The 12,154-nt window shown below is 32.1% G+C and overlaps 1 protein-coding gene across 1 annotated transcript; it reads right to left on the bottom strand.

Moving 5' to 3' along the window:
• Window positions 1-1,179: 1,179 nt before the first annotated feature.
• Window positions 1,180-9,731, bottom strand: LOC145056592 (plasma membrane ATPase 1-like). The gene is made up of 22 exons (XM_079004288.1): window positions 9,204-9,731; window positions 8,630-8,734; window positions 7,622-7,741; window positions 7,434-7,532; window positions 7,198-7,335; window positions 6,819-6,953; window positions 6,566-6,745; window positions 6,092-6,298; window positions 5,836-5,955; window positions 5,497-5,616; window positions 4,581-4,703; window positions 4,172-4,276; window positions 3,939-4,083; window positions 3,652-3,816; window positions 3,317-3,555; window positions 3,129-3,161; window positions 2,961-3,042; window positions 2,717-2,877; window positions 2,425-2,625; window positions 1,933-2,115; window positions 1,687-1,865; window positions 1,180-1,447 (listed from the first exon to the last, which is right to left on the bottom strand). Exons 2-22 carry the CDS (start codon window positions 8,726-8,728, stop codon window positions 1,354-1,356), a joined length of 2,928 nt encoding a protein of 975 aa, XP_078860414.1. The 5' UTR covers window positions 8,729-8,734; window positions 9,204-9,731; the 3' UTR covers window positions 1,180-1,353.
• Window positions 9,732-12,154: the final 2,423 nt, after the last annotated feature.

Genomic DNA, 12,154 nt, shown 5'->3' with positions numbered 1-12,154 from the left:
ATGATACGCAATGTGTGTCTTAAACACGCGTCGTAAGGTTACAACACGCAAATGCGTGTCGTCTTCCTTTATGACAGGGTCTTCCTTGATATGCATTGCGTGTCATAACTGCGCGTCGTAAATGTGTGTTATAAATGCGCGTCGTACATAGACAACGCGCAAAAGCGTGTCGTCTCTCTTTATGACAGGGCCTTCCTTGACACGCATTTGCGCATCGTCTGAGCGTTTTACAAGACACATTGCACGTCGTAAAAGGTTGCTTTTCTAGTAGTGATCATGTCAGGATTGTAGCAAGCAATCGCAGGTGCGGGTGTCAATCCCCGTATAAATCTATACATATCTTTCTAGCTCTCGCAAGATTAACAATTATAGGTACCTGGGACGCCGAATTTAATCAAGGCCTTTGGATGAATATTAACAGCTCATTAATGCATTAACCTTAGGTATTTATCTTTTATCTTTTATCTTTCCTTTAACTATTACAATATAAACCCTTTAAATTTTAGATTTGATAATTATATATTTTGATGTCATATTCCTTGTGTGTGTGTGTGTCTATATATATATACCCTAATTATGCTTATTTGAAAACATGAGCAAAATAGCGATTAAGTCAGTTGTATGTTGCATTGTCCAGAGTTAAAGGCAAATATGGATTAAAAATACTATTTTTAGACAATGACGGTAAACTTAACAATATGACATCTAATGTTGTATTCAAAATAGTCTTTGAAAATTTATAATTCGATACAATTACTTAAAATATGATAATAGTTTTTTTTATTAGTATAGATTCCATTATGTACTTATTTATCATTTCCTTTGTATTTATTTTGAAATTTTACTTTAAAAAATGTTTAATGTTTACATCTTGATATTTTTAGCTTTTTTTAATTAATATGTGTACTACTACACGGATTTCACACTTAATACCATATAAACGAAAGTTATAGCCTAGTTTTTAGTTTATCTTAGTGCGATATGATTTTGTATCAACGAAACTCATGCTAGATATACAGATTAATGGATTATCAAGCCCCTCCCTCCTTATCTACCTAAGAGCCCTTTTATAAAGAAAATGGATGATTCCACATATCACAAATTATGTGATTTACATGCATCAACATGAATTGCCAAAATTAAGAACCAACATATATCTAATTAAGAAAATATATTCACTTGTATTTATAAATGATACACAAGTCTTAGATGAAAAGAGATTGTTTAGCAGGAAAACAATAGTACAAGTAATTGGATAGATGGAAGAAAAAGGTGGTATTATTAGTAAGTTTGTGCATTTGAATGAGCTTTGCACAATCAAACCCGACCTCAAAAATTACAGAAATGGCAAGATCAGACGGTGTAATGTGGGTTGACATCGATATCTAATCCTCTTAGCTTCGCAAACGACTCTACTTTCCCCTTTAGAGTATGAATTTCCCTTAACCTGTAGGCAAGAGTGGCGAAAGTTAGAGATGTTTATTTGTCACGGCTAATGCAACAAAGAACAGCTTGCTTTCATTTATATGTTTATTTATATATTTTGTTTTACAACACGGCAAATATATTGGGTAATTATTAAAAATGAAAATGTTGTAATGTAATGGTAATAGTAAAAGCTGAAAGTGGGATGGTCAAGTAGAGGTTGGTATTGAATATTAATGAAAATGGAAAAACTGATTGAACCTTGCTATCTCTGCACGACGTTTTGCTTCTTCTGCCATCATGTTTATGTCTCGAAAAGTGTAGTTTTCAGCGAAAATCTTTGCTTCAGATGTGTCAAGGCCATGAAGTGTGCGTTGTTCGGTTGCCCAGGCTGCCGCACGGGCTTCCCTACCAAAGTCCTTTTGCGTGGTGAAGGCCGTCTGACATTGTACATCCATCATTAATATATTCATAAACCCATTTATATTTTTCTTTTCATTTTCTCACCTTACGGTTGATAACATGGCCCCATGCTCTCCCGCTAAGTGCATATCTCACAGCGAATTTTATAGGATCAAGCAACAAGTAGCTCAAGATGTTAAACAACCATATAACACCCGTCCAACCCCAACCAATCTCCCCAATCTTGGCAAACTTCCATGTCAACATTGCTGACATTATCGTGGCAAACTGGAAACATATTAATACCATTCAAATGTTTAAAAGTAAGCATTGGAACCAGAGACCCAAGATAGGAAGCACAACGGAATGAGTTATTACATTTCATAATCATAATCATGTTTGGTTGAAATGAATTTTAATAGTACCATATTTTTTTGTATTATAATGTATAATTTTTCTAACTATATATACATATAGTTTGTAACACATTTGTGTGGTAAATAATAATTAATAATGGCTTGTATTTGCAATTTTCCTTTCCATGGAAAGAATCAAAAACTTTTTTTCTTCATTCCATATAGGGTAGGGGGTGGTTACCAGTTGAGCTAGAATGAAGGCTGCAACGAGTAGAAGACCTGGTCTTTCCATGAAAGACCAACCCCTAGAGCGTGTCACAAATATTAATGCTTGGCTGATTGTGCTGACTTGAAGATATACAGCCGATGCTAGTTTTGCATTCAAAACATCTTCCCCAAAATGTGTTTCATGCTTATTGAAATCAACCACACCAAAAGTATTCTGTAAAAGAAAAATTAGCAAGCATTAAAAAGATAATGTTTCCGCAACCGCAAGCAAACAGCCATGTGCATGCTAGGTTGAAAAGTTTTACCGCAAAAAAGCTGGTACGGCTAGCCAAATGGAAGAATATGACGGTCATTAGAGCGAGGTACGTGCCTATCACGACTCCGGTTGCAAAAATTTCACTCAGCTTCCAGCTATCCGGGCTTGGAGATGGCTTCACTCTATCTTTAGAGATAGTCATTATAGTACCTGGATCACATCACATCTTGGTGTTAAAATTATCAACTGCATATTTTTATAGGTTGCCATTTACTTTAACACATCAATCATACCGTCATTCAGAATAGCGATGACAAGAACAAGAAGAGGAGGGAAATTGAATTTGTAAAAAGCAGTCAGCAACATAAATCCCAACTGTAACAAGAATACATATATGCTTGTTGAATTAGATTAAAAAGCCGAGTGGAGTCGTGACTATGTACAATATGAATGCTACTTACAACGATACGTATAGTGATAGATACAGCATATATCTGCATGTAGAGAAGCAAAGGGAAAGTTTTGAGTCCGGATGGAAGGGAACATGAAGAAAAGAATATCTGTATATATATATATATATATATATATATATATATATATATATATATATATATATATATATATAAAGCGGATGGAAGAAGTTAATTACAGTGTAGTTTTTCATTCTTTGGAAGATGGCACGGCTTGTTAAGACGGCGCTAATGATGACACTGAGGCCGGGTTCGGTGAGAACGATATCAGAAGCACTTCGGGCTGCATCTGTGGCGTCGTCCACCGCAATTCCGATGTCTGCTATTTTTAGTGCAGGTGCATCGTTCACGCCATCACCCGTCATCCCACAAATGTGCTTTTTGCTTTGCAGTATTTTCACTATCTCATACTTGTGCTCTATTATTTAAATCCATACGTACAATTAAGTTCAATTATTAATTTATTTTCAACATTAATCTGTCCAAACTCTAAACCTACATAGTACGTACATACCTGGAAAAACACCGGCAAAACCATCGGCTTTCTCAATCAGTTCATCAATGGGTAGAGCTGCAACTAGATGGTCTTTGTGATCCCCAAGCAATGATGATGATGGGTACATATTAACACCCATTCCCAGCCGTCTACCCGTCTCCTTTGCAATTGCCAGTTGGTCACCTGAAGTTTTTTAAATTACTTTCTATTCTAACATATGCACACTTGGAAAAAGTGATATGTTTAAAAAGCCATCCATCCATGTATTATGATTTATGAGGAAAACAAATCAGCAAGCAGCTTACCTGTGATCATCTTAACACTGACTCCAAGATCTAACGCTCTTCTAATTGTCTCAGCACTGTCATGACGAGGTGGATCAAAGAGAGGAAGAAGGCCTACAAACTCCCAGGGACCACCAGGACTCTCTTTGCTATTTGCAGGTACTTCCTGTATGCACCTAATTAATAAACTGATTCTTTCTAAAAAAAAAAAACTTTTTTATGCCTCTATTTTAAAGCGGTTATTTGTTTGTTACCTGGCGAGCTACTCCAAGAGATCGAAGCCCACGTTCAGCAAACTTATCAATAACTGAGTGTACCCTATTTTCTATCTCTGATCTGTTCTTCGCCAGATTCAATATCTAACAACAGTTCACACACGAGTTTTAATATATATATATATATATATATATATATATATATATATATATATATATATATATATATATAAAGAATCATAATATGTCGCACATTTCGTTGGTGGAAATGGAATTGGATTTAATAACAAAACTTATATTATTTTTAAATAAATGTTCGTTTTTTCTGTTATTTATTTCATTGTGTGTGTATATAATGGGGGTATTTTGGTCTTTTATTAAAAAAGGAAGGATCGAATTGAATTCCTTCCTTCAGACATGGGTAGCAGCAAATGATAAGTGTGTTTACCTGTTCTGGTGCACCTTTGCTGACTCTATGCATCTTTCCGGCACCATCGATGTACGTCAAAGCTGTCCGCTTATCAGTTGGATTAAATGGAAGGAAGTGGACTTCTGTTATCCCATATCGTGCCTTGCAAAACCCATTGTAACAATGTATTCTTCAGCTCAGAGTAATTCTCCTATTTGCCTAGCACCATGCTAGGCTTTTCTAATATATATATATATATATATATATATATATATATATATATATATATATATATATATATATATATATATATATATATATATATATATGTCTCAGCCATTCCGAAAATTAAAAAAAAAAAAAAAAAAAAAAAAAAAAAATTCAGTTTCGAGGCTGCTTTTTTTAGTTGGTACAAACATCACTATATGTATTGGTCTACTTTTCATTCTTTCTGTGTGGTACGTTCCCTATACATAAGTTTTTGATTAAGTGATTTAATATAGTAAAAGGGCTAAATGCACGAAATGCAAATGTACTTGCATTGATTTGTTTGTTATACAACTTCATACTACCATTTCTTTCTATTACAGCAACATTTTCTTATTAACACATTGTATTTTGAAAAATCTACCCGATTATACTTCCATTTTTTGTCCTCATTAGGACATTGTACTTTGAGTAAAATGTTGAAATAGGAAGAAATGAAAGTAGGATGTTATAAACAAAACAGTGAATGTATATTACTATTTCTTGCTAATTTACTGTCTTGTTTATATATATATATATATATATATATATATATATATATATATATATATATATATATATATATATATATATATATAAAAGTGGATTGATTGTTATTGTTCAAATTTTGGATGAGAGCTGTACAAGGTGATGATTTGAATTGGTGTTGATGTAAATGAGAGAGAGAGAGAGAGAGAGAGAGAGAGACCTCCTTAGGATCAGCCAGCATTGACACTATAGCAGTATCAATGGCATCCTGGTTTTCCAACCTTGAGGCTCTAGCAGCCATCAACACAACCGTATCTTTGTCAACACCGGTGGCAAAAACCTGCATCATGAATATGTATTATTATTATTATTATTCCAGCAAAACCGGTGAGAGCTAGTGAGATGCAAATCAGATGGCTTGCACACATTGCAACGAAAAGTCCACACTGAGAGAGACTCAAACCCTCACATGTTTCTGAAAATATGTAAATTTATAAAAGAAAAAAAAAAAAAAAAAAAAAAAAAAAAAAAAAAAAAAGCAAGGTCAAGTATGAGTTACCTCGATCAAATTTTTGTCCACTGTAAGTTTGTTGAGAGTTAGGGTGCCGGTTTTATCACTACACAAGACATCCATTCCCGCCATTTCTTCAATGGCAGTCATTCTCTTGGTTATGGCACCCTGCATCAGATGAGATATTTAAATAAAAGTATGTATAGAGTATACAGTCTGTCGTATTTGTGATTGATGGTTGATGAAAACAGGAAAAATGAAAAAACTGTGTTTGTATAGGTATGGAGAATGAAAGAGAAAGAACCTGTTGAGATAAGCGATGGGAACCAATGGCCATTGTGACAGATAGAACAGTTGGCATTGCAATTGGGATACCACCAATGAGTATCACAAGAAGGTTATCGATGCCTTCGCGGTAGTCCCTCTTTTGATAAGCATATATTACGATCAATTCAATAAACATGCCGATGGCAATTGAGCAAATACAGAAGTTCCCAATTGCTGTCAAAACCTGTCCATTATTATCCAAACATTAGGAACTCTTAAACCCTTTCACAATTTTACAAATATTATGTTTCTTTTTTACTTAATGGGACAGCCTGATAACCTACATACAGATGTTTCTTTTTTTTTTTTACTTAGTGCAGCAAAAGCAAAAAACGATTTACTAGAGAAAGTTTGGGAATGAAATGGGACCCACTAAGTCCAAAGCTTAATGAATTTGGGCTTACATAATAATTCCTGAAATACATCATTTAGAAATTGTATATAAACAAACCTGCTGAAAGTGGCCGACATGTGTAGTATTGTCGACAAGATGAGCTGCCTTCCCGAAAAAGGTATGCACTCCCGTAGCAATGACAACAGCCTCAATTTCACCTTGCTTGCATGTTGAGCCCGAGTATACCCCATCACCTGGATTCTTGGATACTGGAAGAGATTCCCCTGTAAGAGCCGACTGAAAAAGTGGACTAGTAAGATTATTTTTCATAATAATAACTTAAAAAAAAAAAAAAAAAGTTGTTTGTTACTTGATCGATCTTTAAAGGATCTCCTTGAAGCAAACGAGCATCAGCAGGAATAATGTCTCCTAGTTTAATACTGATGATATCTCCAGGTACCAGCACAGCTGCATCCTCTTCATTCCATTTTCCATCACGCAAAACCTAACATCTCATCTCATCAAAATAATATGTGACAACTGAAAAAGAATATTGTTTGTTTATGGGAAGATCTGATGCATATATATATATACACATATGTTTCTGGAAAAGTCCAAGATGTAAAGTACTCCTCTGCATATATATAGGTTTGGGGCATGTATGCATTTGGATAGTTTTTTCTTCATACTGTGTTGTATTATTAACTTATTACTTGTTATTAGGTTAGGTAGGTGTACAGTGAGTGTACCTTAGCTCTTGGAGCCAAGCGAGCCATGAGGGCTGCAGCTGCATTCCCAGCGTTATTCTCCTCCACAAAACTGATGGTTGAATTAATAAGCAGAAGTACCAATATCCCACCAAAATCATGGTAGTCTGCCGGCTCCCCCTGCAAGTTTAAAAAATTTTAAATAAATATAATTTTTATAATACTACTACTATTTCACACAAGACAGGTTGCAGCTTAATGAATAATATGCCCCTAACCCCTCCTCGTGCCATGGCAATAGCCATGATTGCTGCTGCTTCCATTACCCACGATAGAGGGTTCCACATAAACCCCAAAAACTTGAGGATTTTGTTTTCCTGTCAATTGCATGGACAGAAACTACATATATAATTTGTTGAAAAAACAATAAATTGAAAAGATATCAGAACATGATGATGAACCAAACCTTTTTTTCTTCCAATTTATTGTACCCAAACATATTTAAACGCTTTTCAACCTCCTCAGAACTAAGTCCTTCTTTTGTGCATTTTAACTTCTCGAAAACTTCTTCCACTGGTATATTTTCCTGCCAAAAAACAACTTATTTGTCAAGCAAACTAGGATATAATCACATCATCACCCAATCGATGCCAAATATTGGCATTTTATTCTGTTAACTATGTATTTTCTATAACTAGAAAATGGTTAAATGCACGAAATAGCAACATACTTTCAGTGATTTGTTTAATACTTTCATTTCTTCTTATAACAAACAGCATTGTAGTTTGAAAAAGTTTCCCACTTACAACAATGACATCCAAATGCAAAACAATTTTCACTACTAAAAAATTGGGTCAGCATAATGTCAAAAAAGAATTGAAAGTACAATGCTATAACTAGATAGATTTTTCAAAATTCAAAGCCTTAATAATAAAAACTATTTTGAAGTACAAAAACGTAATAGAAAGAAATGACAGTAGGATGCTAAAATATACACATGAATGAAACTACATTCCTATTTCTTGCATTTATCCCAAAGAAGGATTTACCATCAAGGCAAACATATTTTCTACCTAGTTTGTGAATGGGTAGTAGTTGTTTTGTTACAAATTTCCAATATCATTTGATGAAGGAAGATATTTTAAGAAACTTTTGAAGTTATAAAACATGAACAACCCCCATTGCCATGTAATATATATATATATATATATATATATATATATATATATATATATATATATATATATATATATACATATATATATATATATATATATATATATATATATATATATAAGTTTGATTGATTAATTCTTTGAAAAGTGAAATGTCTTTCCCCAAATCAAATAGTTTAGTATCGATATGTACATAATAGCACACGGCATGTCCTGGAATTGTTAATTAAGCATACAAAAAAAGCGAACCGGCTTGTTAACTGTAACTGTAAGGATTCAATATGCAGAAGAAACTGTACCAAATCAACAGCTTCTTTGTTGATTGCCTCAAGAGCACTTGTCTTGTCCTGGTCCATGAATGCCTTTTTTTCTGCTTCAAGTATGATCCTCTTATGCATAAAAGTCTGAAATATCAGAAATTTGGATATGAAATCAATCACCAAATCCCTATGCATTTAATAGCTATTTCATTCCTTGTTTCTACAAAAGAGCTATTCTTTCCGGTAAACCTTTAGTTGGGCTACACTGCCCTGCCTCAAGATCATCATATGAGATGTAAATCAAGTACACAAGGAGCACAATCCACATAGTGGCTGCTATGCTATGACCGGAACCAACTGTGGTAATCTATCATCTTACCAGAATCAAGGAGAAAATGACAAAACCAAACTATGCTGGTGTTCTTATTTGAAAATAATAGTGGATTAAGCAGGAAACCAAAAATAATTGCATCCAACATGTATGCAAAGGCAGAAAGCAGTTTGCATCTATACAAATATATAAAATATAGGAAACACAATTTTGAACGCTGCAGCCTCCAACAAATGTGAATCAAATTTCACTGAGACAAAATATCAAACAGCTAGTGTGCACCTGTTGTGTCGGCTTGAGAACAAGTTACAACATCAAAAATGGAGCGCACCACTATCCGACGTCGATGATCCAGACAAGGAGGAATGGAACACAATTGCAGATAAACGAGGAACTGAAAGTAGCGCTGAGAAGCTGAAAGTATACAACGATATATAGATGTGGAGAGAAGACAGATAGAGACATTGTATCGATTACAACAATTGGAGAACACAATGAAACAGAAGAGAGAGATAAGGAATGGGAATCCGAAGAGGAGAAATTGAGGAAATTGCTAGTTTTTTTTTAATTAATGTTGGTATTGGGGAAGAAGATAAAAATGGGATTTTGGAGGATCCGCCACCAAGCACGCATGCTTTTCCTCGCTTCTCCAACTGAGTGTCGGACATTCATTTTTGGCGCTACTACTGAACAGCTTTCTGAATACAACAGCATTGCCTTCAATTAGATAAATTATTTGTACGTTGTACCTACAGCAAATGTCACAATCCATATCTTGCGTTATGATCTTAAAGATCCTACCAGGAAAACAAAGAGTTCCAGGATTTAAAGATCCTACAAGGGCAACAAATAGTACCAGGATTTTAAGATATTAAGATTTGAGAAATTAAATATCCTTATGTTATTGTTTTGATAGTAAACTAGATTATGACGAAACGTGTAAAAAAATTCATATAAAATTATAAAACGGCGATGCAATAAAAAAATATATGATAAAGAACAATAAAAATATATATGATAAAGAACGTAAAAAAAATGAATATCATTAAACAAAATAAAACATGAGTTGACAATTAAAATATATTTCTACTTGGCATAGTCACTATCTCAAAATATTAACGAAATGAAAATTCTTCATGAGAACGATGTTCCGAAACGACATACTCAATCGTATTTCCTTTAAAAATAATAAGGAGATTGTTTCGATAATCTCACCATTCATGTACACCGATATTATAATTACTAACATCTATTTTAACCCATCAATTCTGAATGAATACCCAAATACCTCACAAACGATCTCCACATATAGAAAAATATCACAATTTTCTGTCAAACTTGATAAGCCTCGATGCATGCAAGTTGAAATCATTAATAATAGAAGGTGCATATATCACTAAATATTCTTCTGAATATACATTGAATCGCAAAATGTCATTGTTAGACAATAAGATGTAAACCACATACGATGGATAGATGATCTTGTGCATCATTACTTTTATTGCCCGAAGTGTACTCCATTATTGATTTGATGAATTGAAGTGATCTGATAAGTCGAATTGACAATTAATAAGCAAAAGAGGAGGTAATAGTCGACTTTCAATGTGTGTCAAGTAAAAAAAATGATACTGTATACATAAAAAGAATGAAATCACTAACCTCATTTATTTCTAGGTATCCTGATTCCGATGTTAGAGAGCTTTGATGTTCATAGTGAATAAAAGTAATTGTTAAGGAGATCATATACAATATATCCAGAAGAAATTTATAGACAATTTTGGAAATTATCACCTATATATTATAGATGTTAACAAAATTGTTTCTATACTTAATTTTAAAGGATGCATAAATAGATTACATATTATTTACTACTAAATCAACCTAAAAGTATAATAAGATCATACCAAAATATTTTAAAATCATACCAAAATTAATCGGGTTTTTATAACATAATAATTAAAAAAATCATAATCATCTCTAATATATAAAAAATGCATTTTCGTAATTAGTATAAATTCCAAAGATAGTTATTTTCGATTTTGTTAAAATTAATTAAAATTAATAATATACATCTATAAAATTATACCAAAAATATTCAAGATCATACTAAAATTAATAAGGGTTTTACAATATTTTCATTAAAATAAAAAAATGATATCATACCATATTTAATTAGAATTTTAACATATCTTTCAAATTATAATTAAATAATACCGATAAAATAAAAGTTAAATGATTTAAAAATTCGTTCTTCTTTTTAAATGTTAATAACTTTTTTAAATAACCAACATATATTAAACGTAATTTCATCTTTAGTTATAACTAATTGTAATAACTAATCGTATTAACTAATCAATGTTTCGCAAAAAACTATTAAATTAAAAAGATAGATGTTTTATCATAAATGTTAGTTAAAACTAATATATACATTGTTATGATATTTTCAAATTCAATTTCTCAAACATAAACTTTTCTGCATGATATTTTCAAAACATCATATGCAAGTTTAGATTGAAACTTGATCAAATTACTAAAAAGCCTCTTTTGTATTTTTTAAACCTAAACGTTGCCAAATATATATATATATATATATATATATATATATATATATATATATATATATATATAAATGCCTCTAATCATATTTTTATAATTTTATATTAAAACCTTTTGCTATTTCAGTTTAACAAAAATAATGATTTTAAGAAAGAATCTCGCACAAACCAAAAAATAAAACATTTTTGTTTTATAAAGATGTATACTCAAATAGAAAATTACTTTGCCATAAATAAATAAAAAATGAAATAAAAAAACCTATAAACCATACACTTGCACCAAAAGACAAAAAAAATCACCAAATTTTCACAAGGGAATCTAAAACTAACCAAATCAGTCAGCAAAAAGGACCCAAAACAAAGGATTAATATGTGTTATTATGTCAAAATTAACTAATCAAATCCACTGTTAAAATAAATTAGAATAAATGTCATGCATTAAGTAGCTATTTACATGTAATCTCCTTTGTTTCTAGCTATACCAAATTTAGTGATTTCCCTAACAGCTCTTTTATCGAACAGGGCTTGAAATGCAATGATGAGAATTTTTTTTTGATTTTTGCTTGTAATTTAATTTTTGTGCCCTGTAGGTGATAACCAATGTTGTTTTATTGAAAAATAAAATAAAATAAAACTTTATTTTAATTTAGTAAAATCGTACATGTTGGTCAATTAAAA

Source organism: Lactuca serriola, chromosome 6 (genome assembly GCF_051521515.1).
Source record: "Lactuca serriola cultivar US96UC23 chromosome 6, Lser_US96UC23_V15, whole genome shotgun sequence".
Taxonomy (NCBI): domain Eukaryota; kingdom Viridiplantae; phylum Streptophyta; class Magnoliopsida; order Asterales; family Asteraceae; genus Lactuca; species Lactuca serriola.
Note: the sequence above shows the minus strand (reverse complement) of the source record. Positions and strands in the feature narration are given on the sequence as shown.

Coding starts and splice junctions, on each gene's coding strand:
- LOC145056592 (XM_079004288.1), bottom strand. CDS start 8,728: ATGCATAAGAGGATCATACTTGAAGCAGAAAAAAAGGCATTCATGGAC. Junction 7,742..8,629: donor ACAAAGAAGCTGTTGATTTG/GTACAGTTTCTT, acceptor GTTTTTTGGCAG/GAAAATATACCAGTGGAAGA. Junction 4,277..4,580: donor GCAAAGGTGCACCAGAACAG/GTAAACACACTT, acceptor AACTGTTGTTAG/ATATTGAATCTGGCGAAGAA.